The sequence below is a fragment of the Cariama cristata genome, unplaced genomic scaffold (assembly GCF_000690535.1).
Source record: "Cariama cristata isolate BGI_N322 unplaced genomic scaffold, ASM69053v1 scaffold10588, whole genome shotgun sequence".
NCBI lineage: Eukaryota > Metazoa > Chordata > Aves > Cariamiformes > Cariamidae > Cariama > Cariama cristata.
This window is the reverse complement of record NW_009633010.1, coordinates 87079-109399: the sequence shown is the minus strand read 5'-3', so window position 1 is coordinate 109399 and position 22321 is coordinate 87079. Positions and strand designations below refer to the sequence as shown.

Here is a 22321-nt window from a genome sequence, read left to right as displayed (position 1 = left end):
ATTGTGCCCTTGAGTGACATGTAAACGAATAGCGTGGAAACCTCTTTCACTGTGACTAGCCCGGTTTTGATCATCTGCCACTAGTTACTGCTTGAGTGGTCCCAGGATGTCGAACTGAAGAGTTTTGTTTTCACTATGCCGTAGCATTCTTTCCACTCTGCTGTCAGGGCAGCCTCTTCTGGCTGGTCCAGAGAGCAGAGCGGCAGCTGCAGTAGGTCTGTGAAGGAGGTGCTGACTGGCCTGCCCAGCCACAGGAGAAGTGCTGTGCTAGACGGAGAAGGAGTAAGAAGAGTGGGAGCCAGGATGAAAGCGGCAGAGCCCTTGCAGGTGAAGTCTTTGTCAGGTGCAAGGATGTAGGAGCTGTTGGATGTATCCCCTCTGCCGATACTGACATATGGGGCTGTGTTGTGTTGCCGAGAACTGCTTCAGTTGATGGAAAAATTAGGGGGAGAATCAGGAATTAATGGAGGAAAGCAATAGGAAAAACTCAGAATGAGTGGTAAGACGGGGACAATTTTTATAAGAATGGGGGGGGGAAACTCTGGCATTTTATTGCTTTATTTTTGATGTAAAAAGTAATAAGATCAGAATCTTCTAAAAATGAAGACGTTTCTTTGCAACGATGCTCTAGCTTCCTACCCCCTTTTTAAGTAAATAGTCCCTATGCTTTCTGTAGGATAAAGTAATTATTTTTGTTCTTTTTTTTTAATAGCAGATTGATCTAATATAGGGTGCATATTAGTTATAGAAGATTATAGCTGAAATCCGCTGCAAGTGTGCTTAACAGAGTTGGCAGTCTGCCAACATATATTTAACTTTCAGATTGTATGGTCTGAGTGCCTCAGACTTTCTCCTAAAAACATAATATAATTTGAATTAGGACATTTTTCAGCTGGATTTGCTCTGTTTTTTGTTGTTTCAATTTTGAAGTATCTTACAGCTTGTAAACTTAGTATTATAAAAATGATTCTCACAATGAGATACAAGTTAAAAGATTATGCTAGCACGTGTGTGTGAGTGTGTGTCTCGTGACACTTTGTGTCCTTATTCTGCTTCCTTAGGGCTTAGCTGGAGGTGAGATTGTTTTCAAGATACTGATTTGAGATCACATTTTACATGTGCATGAGTATATTTGAGCCCCGCGTATCCCAGTCGTGTAAGAACAAAGGTGGTATAGTTGTCAGCAAAAGACTCAAATATGCTGCACCTCAACACCCCTCAGAACTGCAGTACTATGCAGAAACATGCAAAAGTGCTATAACTGCATTTCCCATGAACGGTAGAAGGTAGGATGTATCACTCTTTCTCCAAGGTCAGTGAGCAATCCAAATAGGAATCTTCTCCCAGAAAGCTCAGCTTCACTCAATCTGGAGAGGGAAAGAAGTTTTCAAATTAATTGAGTTTATCGTTGCATACAGAGTTTAAAAGTTTCTTATTCTTCCATCTTTATGAAAATGGCAACAGTCTATTTGTAAGCAGTAAATGCAGATTCGTGGGTGATAGGTAACATACACACTGTGTTCCAAACTCAAAGGTAAGCTTGTAACTAAGAACTTGGGAGTATCTACTTTTCAGAAGTAGAGAGATTTTTCAGGCTATGGTGATCTCCTCCAAGTCTGTCTTTACTCTCAGAACATGGTTTGTGACAGCTGTTTAGCTAAGGAAGGCAGAGTGATGTTCTTTTCTCTTTCTATTCCCGCAAACCCTCTCTGTCCAAAGCTGCTGAGAGGGGAAGGATTCCTGTAAAGCTTTTCCTTCTCTCAGAACCTCCATCCCATGTTAGCATTGTTCCTTCCATGCTGCTTTAGCTCCTGCTAGTTCTGGGAAGTGCAAGTCTGAAGCCTGAAAATTCAGATCATTGCCACTGTGCCAAGCCCTGCCCCAAAGATGGTGAAATTCCAAGGGATTAAAAATGAAGTCTCTGGAAAAGAGAGGGTGAATGCTGTTCACTCAGAAAAGCATTCAGCCAGATGGCACCACCAGAGTTTACCACCTACAGGGTCCTAGGAAAGGAAGAAACAGATTCACAAAAAGCAGTATGGCTGCACTGGTTTAGACTATCCAAAATGATTGCTTCGTGTCTAACTATCAAAATTAATGTGTAGACTGAAAAGGCCTCTATTCACTAAGGATGAAAAAAATAAAAAAATCAAGTCCCACCAGATTTCTTTTCCATACTTAGTGATGTAATGTTTCGGCTTGAAAAAAAAAAAAATGCAGAAGGTCCACTGAAAGTCATAAATGCCTCCTTTAATTGCATATTTTCTGATGGATTATCAGAATACTGCAATGATTATGGACTTTCCTAAGTAACAACTGCAGGTACTTCTTGCGTCCTCTTCATGCTATTTGGCTGATTGTTCATTCACATGTGATAATGCCATGTTCCAGCATTTAATTGCAACAACTGCAACGTATGCAAAGCAGGATGGTATCTGAATGGCTTGGTGCATTGTGAATATTGCTAATTCCTCAAACAAATGTTGGTATGTGGGATTAGTGAATTTAAATTGAGAAAATGTATTTTAAAATTAATTTATTCTGTTCCTTAACTAATCCTATCTGGCTTGTAATGTAAAGCCAAATTATTGGCTGAGGCTTTAAACCCTATGGTGAGGGTTGGGGGGGAGTTGATGAGAGAAAAACATTCAAATGTCCAGAAAGATGTTGGGACACCTTCTTCTCCAGTCACGTGGGAGCTTCTCCATACCTGATCTCTGTGTGGACATTTCCTGTGGATTTGTGGGGGACTTGACTGATAAGGAGGATCCAGCAAAGAGATATCTGCGTGAATTTGTCCCTTGACAAAACAGTAGGGTCATAACAGTAATATTTATGCAGTGTTTCCTATCTATTCATCTGTCACTGATTCAAGCTCTATTGGAAGACTCTTCTGGACCCAGTACAATCAGAAAGGCCGTGGCGGTATGGTGGGACCATTGCAGGTTTCTACTGCTGTGGGAAATGAGGAGTACCATGGAGATTATGCCCGTTGACATGAGTTCCTTCAGACCTTCTGGACTTCCTTGTAAACTTTTGAACATGCATGATCTTGGAGCACCAAACAGCATACTTGTTTCAAATCCAGCTAAATTATTCTTACCAGAGTTCCACTAGTATAGATGTTCAATACCTTTAGGAAAACAATGTTAAAATGGTCCAAGTCTGCTTCTGAATATCGTCTCTTTGGCAGAAGTCAGGAATGTTGGTAGGTGGGGTGATACAAAACTGTATCTCCTTCATCTCTATCTTGTAAGCAGGTCTGAGTAAAAAGCATAACCTTCTGCTTAAACTTCTTTCTTCCTCAGCAGATCCCCAAGTTCTTCAGTTGACTATCAGGTCTTCTTTTAAACAATTTTTTTTAAAATGTTATTTAATAGCAATCTTATGAGAACTCATATTGTTTCCTTAAAATACAGGAGCATTCTCTGCCTAGTCCCTTATAGTAAGAGCTCACCATTGTTAACAAAGCAGATTAATTATGTACAGTAACTGCAACAAGTACTTAGGGCAAAAGTGTGATTCACTAAAGATGGCACAGAGCCAGGTGAACACTCAGATCTGTCGGTTATTTTGTAGAGAACAATTCGTGGATTTTCAGTTTTCATGATAAAGAGGAGCGGGCAGAGTGAGTGCAGATTTAGTATTAGCTAATGCAAGATAATGCACATCAAGAGGGGTCTTTTGAATTATCCCTGTGCACTGTTAGGTTTGAAGGTAATTTTGTACATCTGCATTAAAACTTTTGCTTTTCTGACTGCTGTGGAACAAGTAAAATTTTAGGACTGAAGGAGAATAATACTGAAAACATGTTTGCCTTTGTGTTACCTCCTTTTCTGAAACACTATCATCCTATCTCAAAGAAAATTACAGCAAAAGAGAAAATACAGAAGGGTAAGAGATAAAAATAATTAGAAGCACGACCAAATGTTGGTATGAGGAGAGTTTGGGAACTTTGGGATTGCTTAGTTTACAAAAGTAAAGATAAGTGTAATTTAATGAGTGGTTATTGAAACATATATTATATTAACTTTTCTCAAAATAGAAAAATAAGTTAAGTTGACTGGAAGGGGAATTTAAAACTGATAAAAGGAAATACTGTTTGTTTACAATCCAAACATTAACTCTTAAATATCGTGTTGTCTTAATTCTTTTCTCTGTAGTATTGCAAAGTTTCTCTGCATTATTTAACAATTACATTTTGGAGATAATTTAGATTGGAAATTGCCAGGAGTTCAAAAGAAGCTCTTCTTACATGCTTGTAATTGTAATTGCTGAGGTGTTTGTATTTTCCTGTAAAGTATCTAGCACTCATGGTTGTCAAATATAGGTCACTAAGAAGATAAACTCGTGATCTGGCAGTAATTCCTATGTTCCTAACCGTTGTACCCTCCAAGATCAGAGTCCAAAACTGGCTCAGTCTTCAGTGTCTTCCAGAACTTGTTACAGGAATTCCTAAATGAAAAGCATAAATGCACCATTTGAAATAGATGGTATGAAAATGATTATATGAAATAAGGGACAAAACATAATAGACTTTCTGTCCAGAATAATGTTAAATGTCTGATCAGATCTGTACACACAGGTTTGTGGGGTTTTTTTGTTAATTGTTAAAAACTGTATTTTATTTAGACAGTTGACAGGCCGAAGGATTGGTACAAGACAATGTTCAAGCAAATCCATATGGTTCATAAGCCTGGTAAGTATGCTTTTGTCTTGGCTGGGTGGTTCTCAGTGGTATTAAAGAATGCACTTTACATTTTGATTGTCTGCTATGTGAAAATACAAGTGCTCACCAAGTGTCAGATAATGAATCAAATCAAATGGGTAAATTCTATGCTAGATTTTACTGCTGAGAGAGCTGTTTTCCTCTATTAAAAGCTGAAAATTTCTAATGGGTTTATTTTATTCCTAAAACTAAATAAAAATTCAAGTGGTTAGGGTAGGTATGCAACCAGTATGATTCCGTGTCACTGGGGAGCTTGATGAAGTGATCCTCATCTCCAGTTTGAGGGATGAGAAATTGTCCACTATAAATCTCCTGCCATACCAGCTTTCTTTTGGAGAGCTCCTGTGTTAGAGCAGCATGGGCTAGTAAACAGGCTGTTTTGAGGATACATTTTCTATCATATTAATTGTATTTTTTTCATAGAATGTCTTTTCTTGATTTTGCTGAAATGGAGTTTTGGTGACATTACTAGCTTTAGAGTTAACATCCTTTATCATGATTGTCACCAAGGATGTCAAGAAACTGTATAAATGGCAATTATGCTCGTTAGACCTCCAGAAGGAAGGAGAATTTATTCGTCTGAGGTAGAGCTTGCATTCAGTATAGTCACACAGAATGTTAGTGGGAGAATAAAAAAATATAAGCAGGAAAATTTTGGCTTATTAGATCTATTTTGAATGCTAGTCCCATAGTAGATATTTGAGGTTGCTGTTTCTGATAGGAACAAGAACTTAGTAGTCTCTAGTAGAGGAGACCTGACAAAAGGAAGAAATTGAGCTTAGCAAAGGGAGAACAACAGACAAAAAGCTATAATTTGCAATTCGATGCTAACCAGTAAGTACACAATATGGGTGACATGACCAGAAGATACCATTTTACCAATAAGATGGTAAAAATAGCCTATGGTAAGTATAATGGGAAGAGAGAGTCTTCAGAAAACACCTATGAGATGAGGAAAAGAAATACAACACTTGATTGCCTACCAATCTCACTTTGTATTTGCAAAAACAAAGTAGCGTTACTGTGATAAACTGGCATATATTGCACTACTGTAACATGTATATTTCTTTTTGTAGATGACGACCCAGACATGTATAATACTGCATATGCATACAGTACTGGTAGGAACTATTCCCTCACTTCAAAATGAGTCTTTTGTTAATGTCAGCAAGTAACAGGGGGAGTTCACTGTTCACGCTTGCTTTTATAGTGCTTATATAAACACTATTTACCATCTTATTTGATCTCAGCTGGTGTTTTTTCGTGCCTTTTTTCCCAAATGAAACAAAGTTTAACTTTGGTTTCATTCTTACCACAGAAATGAATTACAGTTGTGGGCCTCTTACTGCAGATGGGATACACTGTAGTACTGTAGTTTCTTGATTACATTGCATTTATTTTCACTAGTGATTGTGAGTAACGCGGCCTTTCCTTATCCAAATGAAAAGGGAACTACTGTGTGAAAGTACAAATGCTAGTTACTGGCATGGGAAAACAAAAAGGTTGTACTGAAAACAGCTTTTAAAATACGCAGTTAGAGTGCCTAATAAAGATGATTCTTTTTTATGATCTTGTTCATTTTTACTATAGGCACTGGTGTTGACGTTATTTAGCTGCAAGAAACACATACTCATCTAAGATATGTAATTGTTGTGTCTTTCAAATTATAACCAGGTAGTAAAATTATTCACAAAAACAACAATTAAAATGTGAATAGACTACATGTGCAAAAAAAAAAAATCATAGTGCGTTGTGCAAAAATGCCATTCAAAATTCTTCCATTTCAGTGTTTGTTGCATTTGGCATGCTGTCATACTGCCTTTTTGTGTACTGTTGAGAGCATTTGTTGTGGGACAGTTGTTTAAGATCTGTTTGGACTCTTGTGATCCTCTTCAAGATATGCTATTGCCTGGTTGTCCCAGTCTAACAGTAATTATTAAAACAATGAAAAAAATGCATGTTGTCTGCCTCTTCCTTCTGAACATAGAACAACTGAGAGGCAGGATGAGCCTGGGGATTAATTACAGGCTGTCATTAACAGCTCTGATGGATATATACAGCCATTAACTTCTCCTCCCCTCAAATTAATCATTAATTTATTTTAACTATACTGCACTTTATCTGTGTGTTTGTAGTTTTGTATAGAAATATATAAAAAGTATTCTAATGAGCTACATAGTATACTCATGTACTTTTAAAACACCTTTACGCATTTTTGTAACATTGCAGCTTTATTGAGTAACTGTGGGCTCTTGTGGCATTCCATGTTGTGTTTTATTAAAACTCGTTCTCATGCTGTGATTGTTTCTGATTTTGTTTTATATTAGGTGGCTACAGTCCATCCTTTTCTGCTCAGGCCCACCCAGCTGCAAAGATGCAGACATACAGACCCTTATCTAAAAGCGCTTCTGACAGTAGCTCCGATGCCTTTAAGGTCTCGTCCCCTTTGCCACCTCCACATGTGCCACCTCCAGTACCACCACATCGTCTGAGGGAAAGGTCTACTCCAGAAAAGTAAGTTGGCGTATTTTCAGAAAGTGTTCTTGGTATGGACAGTAGTCCAATTACGGGATATCACAATTATATAAAATTGGCAGTTATAGAATAATATGACTTCAAGGGCTTTATTCAAGGGGCAGCCAGGTGGTGAGGGGTAATCTTCATCAGTAGCACGGGCATCATGCATAGTGCTGCCATTTCTTCAACGTGCTAAAGAAGTGCTTATTCTCAGAAGTGAAACCACTGTGAGCATTTAAGGGTTTCGTTCTCATTAGCAGGATTGTCCTGCTTATTGTGTTTCAGAACAATCCATGCTCTAGCACCTGTTTTGAATAGTTAGCCTCTGAGTAGGAAAGGCTATTTATGGTATCCAGTAGCAAAGAGAAAGGATCTAAAAGATGTTGTAAATTGAAATTCAAGGAAGAGCAAAACTCTGAGAGTGTAGCAGTCAACCCACGTTTCCCCAGAGCTCAGAAGTGCTTTATATCCCCATTTTATTCAATCTCTCTATCCATTTTGGTAGGCCAAGAAGGTGTTTACAGATTAAAGGGGCATTTCAGATTTCTTGTGATTTTCCAGCTCGAAACTTGCTGCACAAAACCAGGTCCTAGTGATTAGAGTCCAGTCTGGAAAAGGTTCATACTAAGTAACTCAGGAAAGAAATGCTTATCCTCCTGATAAAACCATGCAAAGTGCCCTGCACACAAACTCTATAGACTCTTCAACATATAAAGCTTTTTCTTTAGTGTTTACATTCATGAATACTACGTGTTAATATAATATTAATATACATTCATATGTGTATATGTATGTATGTATTTTATCTTTGAAAAGGGTCTTTTTTTGTTCCATTTGTGGCTACAGGCCCACCTGTCTTGTTTACACTCAAGCAACAAAAGATAATTTGCCCATTTTTGTCAGCTTGAACATTGTAAACATTTTTATATGTAGAAACTCAATTATATTAAACAGTTTCAAATCATTTGCAGTTTGAATAAAATATTATGAGGAAAGATGATACTAAGTGTTTACAGTTAAGACTATGACTATGGCTGCTTGAAAAATTTGTAGGTAGTGGCATTTCAAAAGGTAATACAGCAGATAGAGATATTGGCTGGGAAAATGAGATTGCTGGATGGTTACTGATTTTGGCTACCCCTGTGCCTGAGGGCAGATTGCCAAGAGGAAATGCTAGGGGTTAGGGTTGCACTACTTCCCAAAGGCCATGAGGTTTGAATTTTGTTAAGTCATACAGAAGTGTAGGTGGTGTTAGCAAGGCACCAAAATGTGGATCTGCTTAGCTTTGATCTCTGAAGTTATGTGAGTCATCGTCGTGTGCTAGGCCGAGTTCCTTGGTCACAGAAACTGAGACCTGTTGCAGTTCCTTTTGCCAAGTTTGAAAATAACTGCTTCAGCACCGAATTTGGATGTTCACCCTCTCCTTTTAATCTCCTGCATGATAAGACAGGCAGTGGAAATCTATGTTCTCCAGGCCAGGGGATGCCAAACAAGTTAGTTATGCTTTGCCTACTGCTGACAGCTATAGCTCGTCAATCTTTTCCTGCCATTGGGAGATTCTTTTTTTAATTGCCTATATAGCCTGAGTATTTAAAATCTCACATAAGAGGCTTAGGTCCACATGTATCACAGTTTCATAGCTGGGAGGCAAGATACGGTTTGCATTAACAGTTGGGCTCAAAAATGTAGTCCATAAGGGATTACAGGCTAAACACTGTAAATTAGGTGAACTGAGTGTGAATCAGAATTTCAGTAGCATCTTTTTTTCTTCGGTGACTTGCAGTATAATGCAACTTGATCAGAACATTTCCATTATCCTGTTCATTCTCAAAAAACACAACCTTTTCTGCTCTGAAACTAATTTTTTCCTCGCTGAAAATAAACAATTAGCCATGTAGAACTACTTCCCTTGAAATGTAGGGCGTTTTATAAATAGAGGTGTCTGCGTCCCAGAAATTGCACTCACAAACATACTGTAAACAAAAGCTACCCCATAGATTTTTTTAAGGGATGTGACATGTGCCTTATTATGTCAGGTCACATCAAACCAAGTCACATCAGAAAGGCTAATAGAACTGAGAGAATTTAATCAGTGTATGCTCTTTCTAACTGTAAATACAGATGCAATAGCTGATAGGATTTCCCCTTTCCTTTCCCCCATTCTTTGAGTTACCAGTGTGTCGTTTTACACAGAGCTAAATAAAAGATGTGTGAGGCTGCAGTTTTCCAAATGCCATATAGGAAGTTACTACAAAAACTGCCATGAAAAGGTAGCTCTCACTGTGATAGTAACTAGCTAACTATACCCCCAAAATGTATAGGTAGGTATTAATATATATGGTAAATGACTGAAAAAATGTAGTAGGAGTTTTTATTCTTTGCATAGCACAATTAAATAGAAAGCAAATTTATAAGTATAGAGAAAATGGATAAATTTCTGTCCCGAAGTCAACTGCCAAATTCTTGTTCTTGTTTATCTATCCAAATTTCCAAGGAAACAGTATACTGCTTACAAGGATATTCAGGAGCAGTTCTACTACAGATCTGGATAAAGAGCATCTATTAGATTTTCACACTTGTTTAAAATAATTCTTCATTTTTTGTCTCAGAAAATTTTGTAACTTTTTCAATATGGGCATACTATCATACTGTATGATGACAAAAATATCTACCGCTTGCCTATATTAGTATAGTGCAGAAAACAAGTATAGTAAATTTGCAATTTGAGAAGGCATGTCATGGTATTTTGGCACAGTATGTTTTTAAACTGGTCTACCAGTTACAACAAAAGTATGAATGATCACAGAAGCTGGACATCTCTAGTATTTTTCCTGCTGTGCTGAGTATACCTGCTGTAAACAGATTGAGATGATACAGTGGTTAAAACATTGGGATACTAGGCCAGACATTTCACAACTGAAATCTGGAAAGAGAAACCATACTGAAATCCATTTTGGGTTTGCATGTTTCTCTTGCACGGAGCTGTAAGGCAAATGGCGATGACAGTAAATTAACTCAATTGCTCATGTTTGTTATCTAGAAATGACTGGGACCCTCCTGACAGAAAGGTAGATACCCGCAAGTTCCGTTCTGAACCAAGAAGTATTTTTGAATATGAGCCAGGAAAGTCATCGATCCTTGAACATGAAAGACCGGTAAGACACATAAGTGAAATGGGCAATACAGTAAGAGGTTTGGTGAGAGGTCATCTTTTTATTATTTACTACTGATTATAACTACTTAGATGAATATTGAAGGTCCTTTTTCAAATACGATTTTGTGGCAATTTGTCTTTGCTTTTTCCTGATAGTTGCGTTGATAATGTGGGTTTGGCTTACTTGCTAAACTTAGATCTTCTGATTTTTCCAAGAAATCGAACCACCACTGTGCAAACGTAATGGGTGCTGAGCAGAACTGTGAATTAATGGAAACCGCTTTTTCTAATTAGCATGCATCTCCAGCACTCATTTTCAGTAGTATTAACAGCACATATGATATCTGATTAATTAATGCATAAAAATAAACTATTTGCATTTTCAGGATGTGCCTAATTGTACATGTAAGGAGATTTTGGTCAAATACTGGTCAAGGTTGCCCAGTGAGGCTGTGGAGTCTCCATTTCTGGAGGTGTTCAAGACTCACCCGGACATAGCCCTGAGCCACCTGGTCTGATTACACCTGCTTTTAGTAGGAGGTTGGACTAGGTGACCTCTGGAAGTCCTTTCCAGGCTCAATTACTCTGTGATTACTGAGTGTAAATTAACATGTAATTAGAAGTCTTTGTTCCTGCTTTCTGAATAACGATTGCAATTGTGGAATTTTTCACAAGCATGTCTGATAAACCTATGCTTAATGCATGCAAAATGACCATTAACGGAAGTTTTCATCTGCTGAAAGACACATTCACCCAGCCTTTCTAATTTACCTTTATGCTATCTGAATACTTTCTTATTTTAGGAAAACTGTTACATATCAATGGCAATATTTTCTTTTCTTGGATTTTTATTTTGAGGTTGAAATAGTTGAGGGAGTCCGGTTTTAAAGAAGGGGTTTATGTAATCAATACTGGATTATTATTTGCTTCTATATTACACACTTGTTCACAGAATTTATTTTATTAATTTAAAATAAATTAAGCAAATAGTTGAATTCCATAATATGTAGTATCCTAACAGTGTGAAACACCTGTACTAAGCACCTTACCCTTGTGGTTTTGTGGTCTTTGCAGGAGCGTCATTTTCATTAGCTAGAAAATACTAAGCTGTGTTTCTGTAAAACCAAGTTCTTGCAGAATTGTTGCATTTTTTCAAAGAGGAAATTGACATATCTATAGGAACTGCTAATTAATCAATATAATTAAATGGGATTTAGTATTTATTGTGAAGATTAACTTTATATATAATTTTATTTAAAAGGTGATGGTATTTTTTCTGAGTACTTTTTTGATTGCCACGGCTGCATTGTATACACTGAGGTCATTTACCAGCCTTCCCAATGCCAAAGAATAACAGTGGATGCAAGTTAAAAATAAGAAGATTATAGTGATGTTTCAAGAATGGCCTCACTTTTCTAATAAATTACATTTTCTACTAACGTAATGTGGAAAAAAAATTCATATAGGAATTGCAGTGCTGATCAGTATGATCATAGTTAAAGTTTTTCAATTTTAGCAAACTAATGAGATGACAAAAAAAGTGAGATTTGCTGACTGTCCCTGAATCCTTTTTTTTAACTGACTTACGCATTTTAATTTTTATGTTCTCAATCAAGAGGTTGGATTTTGAGCTTCATTTGGTCCTTAAAATATTTTCATGCAGAAAAGCCTTAGTCACGCTGTACTTACTGAGCAGCATCAGTCAAGGGCAAGATCCCACTTTATCATCTGAAGCTTAGACTAGACGTTTAGACTTAGCTTATGTAAATACAAGGAAACATCTCTTTGTAGAATAAATTTTAAAAGCTGAGGAAATAATATTCATGGCCAGAATGGAGAGATTTTTTTGTTTATGTATGATTCAGAGCTGTAAAAGAATGGAAGAGAGGAATTAATGTAGAATACAAGAGGTGACAGTTGCGCTGACACTAGTGTAATGGTACTAACTAATATAAAAATAGTTGAAGTGAGCTATCACAGTTTTATCGGTCTGGAATTTCTGCTGTTAATAAAGATGATATTTAGCTTTATGTATTTAGATGCTTCCTTTGGACCATGTTGCAAAAAGGAAAAGATGTGGTTTCACTAAACTTTTTGCTTTCCTTGTGTTCATTGAATGGAATATGGAAAGCAAAACTCACAACTTCTTAAAGGATGATCAGCAGAGTAGGTCAAAAGATTTTTCTGTGTGCGTAGGAAAAGCTGACATCTAAAAAAACCCACATTAGTTCCAAATTCAGATGAAAACTCCAAATTCTCAACTGTGTCAATATTGCATGAGTTAAGTCTTTCATCTTGATAATCTCGAAAGATTTGATCTTTAATGTCTGAAAAATTGTTCTGATGATACTGAAAGAAAATAATAATCAAAATACAGAATATAAAAATAGAGTTCATTAATATTGTAAAAGATGGACATTTATAGCATCTGAACTAGAAATTCTTATTTTTTGTTCTTGACAAAACTAATAAAGTCAAAGGGAGTTTCTCCAACACTCCAGTTCTTAAAATTTCTTGCTGAAATTAAATCATTTCCATGTCTACAGGATTGCAGTTTTGATGGCAAAATTATCTGCAAAAAATGAGAAAGAAAAAATATTTACAACTACCCTATATGATAATAAACAGGGCAGATGAGGTTTGAAAAGTCAGCATTTCCTTTTTTGACATAGGTACTACATTGGAACCAGTTGTGATTAATGTGGAGATTAGAAACATGGGAAGAATATAATAAAATCAGATTCAGTGGAAAACTAACATTTAGTGGGAAACATTATTCAGCAGATCCTCATTCAGTAGGTCAAAAGAATGTAAGAAATATTAAACCTAAAAAAAAAGACCTAGTAATAAACATCAAATGGATAGATTGGTTAGGGACAGATGATTATCGTTGTTATGGATATGAAAAATGAGTGTAATTTCAAGCTGCAGTATCATGTAGCAGCATTCTGTCATGAAACAGGAAATTAATGTTTTGTATTCTGTAATTTGAACTCGTAAGAGTATAAAACATCAACAAAAAAGGAAAGGCTTGGGATTGATCCTTTGAGATTACAACTAAAAGTGACATTAAGCTGTTGAATAGTCTTCCAAGCAAAGATACGGCAGTTCCATTTTTCCGATTTCAGTAATCCCATAAAACATTACCATTTCTTCCAATAACATAGCACTGATAAGGTGGTACGTAAGTTGTTCTGACATATGTTTCCATCTCCAATGTCTGCAATTCAATAAAACGCTCTTCTTTTTCTCTAATATCTGAACCATGGATTTGTTTCCTAAAATGGATGTTTACTTTCAGTGAATAACTAAATTGCAGTTTAATAATTTAATCTTACTCATACGAATATTAAGTTAATTTTTTATTCTTTACTAGTTTCAAACTTGTATATGTGAAGTAATTCCTTCGTACATGTGCATTTCTGTATTTCTGCAGTAAAGCAAGTAAGGAAAAAATCTTAATGTTGCTGTAAAGGTAGGCTTTGTAAAATTGGTACAAGCAATAGATGCCTTTATTTTCATTATGTGTTTTAGTCTAAGCATGAAAGTACACATGTGCTAGTCAGATAAAACTGTCAAGTTAAATTTTAGTTCTAGATTTTTTAATGTATGTTCAGTATGCAAATTTTCTACTGAGTTTATATGCAAGAGGATTTCATGATCAGAATAAATTAAAAAATATTACTGTTTTGTCCAATACCAGAAATAGACTGAGCTTACACTATGATGTACATCTGTTGGATTTGGGGTTTTTTTTTAATGTAGTGGAAAATTTGAAATTTTCTTTAGAATGTGCAAGTTTGGTCACCTTTGACATCTCAAGCTGGTTATCAGAATATTCTGCTTGGTGTTAGTAGAGTTACTTGAGTAACATTTTGTCAACTGAAAAAATTTTCTCAGAGTGTTTTAAAAAGAAATCAGAAATTCTACATATAGATGAGTTTTGATATGCCATTAAAAAACATGTCTTCTCATAAAGATATGGAGAGACTAAGTCAATCTGGTAGCGGTCTTGGAGCTACAACAGCTATTTAAAAGTAGTCCGAAAAAAGGAAAAGCAAAAGCAAACTCTTTAGAGCTAATAAAATGCCAAAGCCAAATTGACCACAGACATCTCAGTCCGTTGTTCCAGAGAGGCTTTGGTATTGTGTATGAACTTGCAAATGCAAAATATTAGTTTGTCCATGCAGATCATATAAGAATGATTTAACTCACCAGTTTAAATGCATACTTTTGATTATTTACCTGTGAATGTCTACTTGTATATATAAAATCAAGCACAGGCAAAGCTGCATGGAACATTATAGATGTAATTTTTTAAAATGACATATACTTGCATGTGTTGATGCAGTGCTGTGTTGACTGTCTGATGCAAATGGCAAAAAGAGTGAAGTTACTTACTGGTCTTTAGTAGCATACTTTCAACAAGTAATGAAAATGTTACTGAATGACTGGATGAAAGATAGAGTACAGGAATGTGATTTGGCTTGACAAGTCAGAAAAAGGGAATTTATTGCTTTTACCTTCTATGCAAGCAGTTGGGAGATATTTTGTGAGACCAAGCAGAGTTCAGGTTTTTAAGTCAAAATCATTCATTTTAAGTCTCTTAGAAGGGGAGACAATAGAAAAAGGTCCATCAGCAAAATGAAGCTGAAAGCCAAGCGAAATCAACTGCCTGTGTATTGATCTTGGTAGCACAGGGAATGCAGAGTCCTCTCTAGAAGGGCCAGGCAGCGGTGAACTTGCAGACTTCAGAGCTCAGTTTCTTTTTGTTTGCTGCCCTCTGCGGTTCAAGCTGTAAATAAAAGTAGGACTTGTGTGCCTGGAGTTTGCCTTACATGCTTTCCTATGCTCTCATTTTATTTGCAAGCTCCTACAAGGGGAGAACTCAAAAACTTAGAAACTACGTAAAATACGCTATTTCTAGCTTTTTCTTTGCAAGCAGAAATGTGGGGGTTTTTAAGCTTTCAGCTAATTGCAAGAGTATTTGAAGATAAAAGGGGAGCCAACTCCCATTCTCCTTTTTATCTCCTTGGCTAGCTGGGTGGAAGCCCAGCTGGCCTGATGGTGTGTTCTGGCTCCCTGCAAGAAGGGACACCGGTCCATCAATCTGTAGGCATGGGGCTGCTGCTTTCCTGGGGACCTTGAGGCTCACAAGGCTGATGCTCACGACCCAAGCAAGTAATGTCAGGAGGCCTGGATTTGTGGTGCCAACAGCTCCATGATTTCAACACCATATGCATTTCAATGGATTTATTTATTTAATTTATGTAGATGCACTCAATTGTTGATATTAATATTTCTGTGAAAAATAATTCTTTGGTATAATACAAAGATGAAAACATGCTATAAATAGTTCAACATAGTGTAACTTAGTTTGGAGAAATGATGAACAAGCAATTGTTTAGTACTGCCTTCTTAGATTATCCAGATCTAAATTGTGGATTCTGTTTAAGGTAAGCAAAAAACTGAATATGCCAAGCATTCTCTGTAATGGGAATCAAGTTGATATATAATGCAGTTATCTTCTGCATTGTGAATCTGTCATTTTTTTGCCCTCACGCCTTCATCTGTAGAAGAGAATCACATGTTTTTTCTTAAATCAATTATAGGCTCTGTGAAGGTCACAAATCTTTACTGGTCAGTTCATGAAACTAATTCCAGTGGTGGTTTTCTACTGAAGACCTGGCTATGTATATAGTTGAGTTGAAACAGTTGTCATTAGTAGTGCTGAATTATGGCTGTGGATGGTAGAAATGTAAGGGCAAAACTCTGGAGCAGCTTCACTTCCAAACCCTGCTATGGAGCACAGCAAGTTGTTCATCACTGGCGTTCACTTCCCACTCTGTTCACAGGAATAATCCTTCCCTTACTTGAAAGGGACGCTGTGAAGATAAATCTATAAAACAACAGTTGGTGTCCAGATACTGCATGAACAACTCATAGATATGTGATCACCAAGGTAGTTCAAAAGGGTTGTTGACCTTTCAATAGAGAAAAGTTGGCAGTCTGTTCCAGTAACATCAAAGGCAGCAAGAAGAGTGCTGTAAGATGTTTCATTACCTGAAATGGTCAAGAGCACGGTGTTATCTCTTGCAGAAAACAGATATAGCTGTATGTGATTGCTCTGGTGTATTGGTGACAGCTTGACTTGGGAGGAAAAAATGTTATATGCTTAATCACCAGATCATTCTTTATGCAGGACCCTGTCCTTTGGGGATTGCTTTATAGGTCACACCATAATTAGTGTCTAAGTTCTGATAATTACAGTTGTGGAGGACCAAATTTTAAATTCAGAAATATCTTTAACAAGAGGCTTTCACTGTTTCAGAGATCTTTAAGCCGACAGTTCACTGTAATTCTGTGCTGCATGACAGCTTACATCAGATCCTACAAAGGAACTGGAGCTATTTAGAAAATAATTAATGCAGCCAAATTTACAGTTGATTAGATATCCCATTGGGAGCTCTACTGTTTTGCACTGTCATGTTTTCATGCTACTTGAATAAATCTGTCAGTTATTCTTCTGTTCATTGAAGAATTTTCTTAATGCTATCTACAATTGATACTTTATACCCTTGCTGTGAGAATTTTCAGATGGAAACAATGTATTTCACTGAGGAAAAAAATGCTTCATTATGTCAAAAAAGCTGTGGGAGATAAAGCATTACAGAATACTGTTAATATTATGGAATGTATAGTTTTTTGTTCCCTATTTTTTGACCGTAGCATTTAAAATATACCAATTCCATTTCATATGCTGAAGTGGCTTTTTAATCTAGTCGTGCCTGCATGACGCATATTGCTTATCTCTGCTCAGCGCTTGCTTCAAGACAGCAAGATCCAGAATTAACATGCTTTGTGAGAAGACAAGGAATGATCAAAAGCAATACTGATAGAGTTACATCTTTATTGCTGGTCAGATGTGCAATTTCTTGCCTGTGCTGAAGATGACAATCATTTAAACCATCTTCTTAACAAGGAATCTTTAGTAGTATTAAACATATTTAAGTAATGCAATGATGTTTAACAAAAGTGATCAAACAACCCTCTTAGCTTTAAAAGAGTAATTTTACAATGTTTAACATCTTCCAGTCATTGGAAGGACAGCGACAAAAAGAAAAGTATTAAAACTACCAGTCAATGACAGCTCTTGAACAAGAATGTCTCTATCTTAAATACCATCTTCATTCTTTGATTTTATTCCATCCCTTTCCCCATATTTGTTTTGTGTTTGTGAGTGTGTGTTGTTAAAGTGACATGGCATTTCTATCACTTTGCTCAGTGTGTGCCTTTTCCTTCCCTTTTCCTTCACAACTGCTCCAGACTGATCGCATAAACCCAGATGACATAGATTTAGAAAACGAACCCTGGTATAAATTCTTTTCAGAACTGGAGTTTGGACGTCCGGTAAGTGAGGGCAGAATATTAATATTTAAACATTAGGAAAAATATTTTTATAATGAGGAATTTACAAATTGCCAAATTCAGCAAACATGCCAGTGAAGTTAATATGATTTTTTTTTTTTCAGAAAGGTCAATAAAGTCATCTCATGCATATAGCTATTATTTTTCAAGGGGACTCTTAACTTGCCAGAGTAGTGGCTTTAATAGCTTTAATACAGACTACATATTAGACAAATAGTAGTGTGTAAATATTTAAGAATAAGACAAATTGCATGTTAAACAGGGATGTTTACTAGTCTCCCGAAGTAATTTGCATTTGGATTACTTTTGAACAATCTTTCAGAACAGAAAAACATGTCAGTTTGATTTAGGGATGCTAAGTTACAAATCATGTATTTCACTTGAAGGAATGGGTCTAAATTTAAAAGCACACAGCCATACAAAATTGTTTATGGCAGTAAATACTGAGATTTTTTTCCTCTCTTATATGCATACACGCAGAATACATTTTTTGTACCTGAACCACAGAGAGATGAGTTTGCTCTGTTTTCAAGCTGGACACCTGCTTGAACAGACAGACTTCAGTCTGCTCCAATTTTCACAAATAGCCGGATCCAAAAAAAGACTCGGGCAAACAGATGCTACCTTAGTCCTACTGCAAGCATTTGCATTTAAAATTGTAGCCTGAAAAGCTCCATTTGGTGCAAACACCTAAACGTCAGAGATCTCAGTTTTTCACCTTTGGTTGCCTAGGCACTCGCAGTTCTTCTGCAAATACCACAGGGTTAACTGGACATAAGCATCAAAGGCTGTTTGTATATTTTATACAAGGGTAAAACAGTAGCTTTGTCCTGGAAGAAAGACTGAGAACAAGGTTTGACTTCCTCCCTGCACAGTGCCTTAATGACTAGGTTGGAGATACACCTGCTCTTGCTTTTGCACACACTCTCTCTGGCTCTGTGGAGCTCAAATTCTTTCCTCTAGCATCTTTAGGAAAAAGGATAACAAATATCTTCAGCCCAGAAGAATATCTAAGACAGTGGTTAGAGTACTCTCCAGACAGGTGAAAGGTGGGAGTTCAAATCCCCTCAGAAAAAGTAGGGAAGTAAACCCAAGCATTCCTTCAATCTGGTTGAGAATTCTCATAACTCCCCAGGATCCTGGGCAGCTTGAGGAAAACAAACAAAAGCACCTGCCCACAGACAAGAAATCCCAAATCGAGATGGCGTTTGAGCTTGAGAGTAGCAGAATTTAAAACATTCCCATTCTTATCTTTCCCTGTTCGCTAGCAGTTCCCTGGAGCCCCTCTCAGCATGCTAATGACTGATGTGCCGGGCTGCATGAGGAGCCTGAGCGCTTGGCAGAGGGCCCTGGAGGGCACCCTGGGCACCGGGTGTCTCGGTCCCTTTCTGTAGCTAGCCGTAAGCCAACCTCACAACTCCTAGCTGCTTCAGTGAGAGCAGAAAAGCAAACCATGCACATTCTTTTAAAACTGTAATTTTTTTAATCATAACATTTCAAAAAATCACCCATTGAATACCACCTGAAAATAAAGAAAAAGAAGTTAAATATTATCTGGGTTTAATTTGTTCTCTAGTTGTCTATAATGTATCACATTTTCACGGATTACCTTTTATCTCCTTTTATCTAGCCATTCAAGCTGTTTTGTCAATCCTCCCTCTAGGTGGACAGAAACAGTCCAGATACATTCTTCTGATGAACAATATGACAACAATATTTTGCTGATAATAATAACCTAATAGTGTCTCCTGTAAGATCAAATATGTTGAGATTTCCCCAGTAGAATGTAACTGTGATGCTTTACACTCTTCTGTCTCATCAGTATTAAAAACTGCTAGTATTGATTCAGCCATTCCAGTTGTAAATTTTACCACCTAAAGTTACTAACATTTTATTAAGATGCTTATAATTTTAAAAATATTGTAACACATTCTTCCTTCATTCTACCCATATGTGTCACTGTATCTGACATTGTCAACACTTAGTTTCTAACTGTGTCACCTTCTCCACATGTTTCACTCCTTGCTGCCATTGATTCTACTCCATTTCATCTCTACACTTCTGCTTTTATGATGCAGCCACCTAAAAAGCTTTTGGACTATGTTCAAGACAGTTCTTCTGGTGTTTCCAATGAGGTAAATGAAGTATTCTTGTTCAGATGATTCTCTTGGGAAGAAGGGTTGGAGTGTTCGCCATTTATGTCATAAGTTTGTTAAAATTTAGTGGCTTCCTTCTGATAGCTATGAGACATTTCTAATTCACAATCATTGTATCCTTGTCTTCATATCTTTCCAGATCACTAATGCATTTGGATGTTGATCTTATTGTCCTAGGAACTGTGAGTCCTTATCCCAAAAACTTCTCAGATTAATGCTCAGAATTACACAACAGCCCATACGTCTCTAACTCTTTGACAAATTCCCACTTCTTCAGAGTTGGGCAAGTGCATTGCTTTCAGACACAATATATCAGCACAGCAGTGTTTTTTAATTAAAATATCTGACTGCAAAGTCTATGTGTCAAGTGAAAGCCTTTGCAGCTAAGCTATCATTTCTCCAATTATGTGTTTATTACTAAGGTTGCTAATCAGGTAAAACAGCAATTAATAATCCTGTTGTCAATCCTGCAGTGATAAATTTACAGTCAGTTTACACCAAATAAAATGCATCAAGATCAGGTAGTGGGCTGTCGTTGCCCAACTCTGAGTGGGAGAGATTCAGGCTGTCATTCCTTCTCCCCTCGCTCCCTTTTTTTAGAGTGTTAGGGTAAAAGTCAGTAAATCCTGTAATGACAACTTTACTTCATATGATGGCTTTACTTCATTCATATTCATGATTCACTCTCACCTTCCATAGTCTCTCCAAAAATTAAATGCAAATTGTGGCCTTAAATTGTTAATTGTTTGCAAGTTACTCTGGTTTGGTTTTAAACTCTATAAATCTGGAAAAACCTCATGGTTGTGAATTTTGGGCTCGGTTCTCCAAGACAATAAGCTTCTAGGCCTTTTCTAATACTTGATAGTACTCTGTATCAAGGAAGACAATTTAAAAGCTCTAGCGTGATTATTTGAAATATTATCATGTTCAGTAGGTCTGGGTAAAACGACTATTAAGTAATCCTGGTTTTCTCTTTGTTTAATTTACAAATATATTTATCCTTTATTTTGAAACTTTTTTAATCTTTGAATATGATAAATCATGTTCACAAACTAAGGCAAATTAAGTATTTTTCTGAGGGGGAGGGGAATATTCAAAATAGCTTGTTAAATTATTAGAATCATCACGCGAACAAGCCTGTTTGTGGTTTACAACTTTTGCCTACTTTTCCTAAGTTCATTTTCAGTCACCATTAAAGCCTTGCATGAAAACAGCTAAGACATTGGCTTAATTGTAAATATATATATATGGTTTTTTGAGTAGAACCAAATCAAAGTATTCAACAAAGTCTGTATTTGGTAGTTTGGGGTGGTTTTCTCCAATATTTAATCACTTTTGTCAGGCATCCTTTATCTGTGTTAGGGCAGTGTTGAATATTCTGGAAGACCTAATTAGCTTTGGAGATGAGGGAGCGGGGGAGATGTGTTCTATTGGGCCACCTGGAAGTGGCTTGGAGGGATCAGGGCTCAACAAATGCCCAAGAGCTGATAAGACAACTACAAACAGTGGTACCCGCTCTTGGCAGTAAGAACCATCCATATCCACTGTTTGTTTTCACCTTTCCCTTATATGCCGTGTCAGTGGGGCTTTACCTGTGTTAGAAGGTATACACGCCACACGGCCTATATATATAATAATGTATGCCTGCAGTAAAAATTAGCATTGTAGAATGTGCAACATACGGTATCTTTCATGTGGAAAAAACTTCAAAGGCGGCATCAAAGAAAGGGCAAAAGGACAAGTTACGCATTCCAAATACTGAGAAATAAAATAGGGGTAATTCCATAATTTTTATTTCAATAAATAGCAGATTTATTGTCTGTCTGAGAACACCTGATGATCATCATCAGACCTCCATAACAGAACTAGCTCAAAACACAGGCTTCTTTTTAATCTGCCTGTGGAAAGGAGGTTTGATTCTTTACTCCTTTTCTAGAGCAGATGGTATGGTTTTGTTCCACAGTTCCCCTTCTCTCTAATGTTTAAGTCCATTGACTTTCTGAGCTAGGTTATAGTACTTAAAATACTTCCGTCAACAATTATCTGTTTCTGTTCTTCACATTCGAATTCACAAATCAGTTTTTATTTTAAAGTGTCATACAAAGTTTGTTTATCACCTAAGAACAATGCAATGACAGATGATTAAAAAAAACCCCAAACCTTGAAGTCTGTGTTTTGCTAGGAAGGTGAAACTTCTAACAAATAACTTCACATTTGTTTGCAGAAAAATAGGTTGGTTTTAGCAAATTAAAATCAGATGCTGTGATAAAACTTGATTGTATTTCATAGTCTTGTGTACTCTCCCATTGTGGAAAAAAGCATATGTGGAGCACCACT

The 22321-nt window shown here is 36.7% G+C and overlaps 1 protein-coding gene across 3 annotated transcripts in view; it reads left to right on the top strand.

Moving 5' to 3' along the window:
• Positions 1-22321, top strand: part of SORBS2 (sorbin and SH3 domain containing 2) — an 84300-nt gene that overhangs the window by 28053 nt on the left and 33926 nt on the right. The window contains exons 1-5 of one of the 3 annotated variants that reach the window (XM_009706587.1): positions 304-327; positions 4633-4699; positions 5806-5850; positions 7057-7243; positions 10287-10401. In XM_009706587.1, coding sequence (XP_009704889.1) covers positions 304-327; positions 4633-4699; positions 5806-5850; positions 7057-7243; positions 10287-10401 — 438 coding nt within the window. Of the gene's footprint in view, positions 1-303; positions 328-4632; positions 4700-5805; positions 5851-7056; positions 7244-10286; positions 10402-22321 lie in introns of those variants that run through there. The other 2 variants (XM_009706585.1, XM_009706586.1) reach the window with 2 other exon arrangements.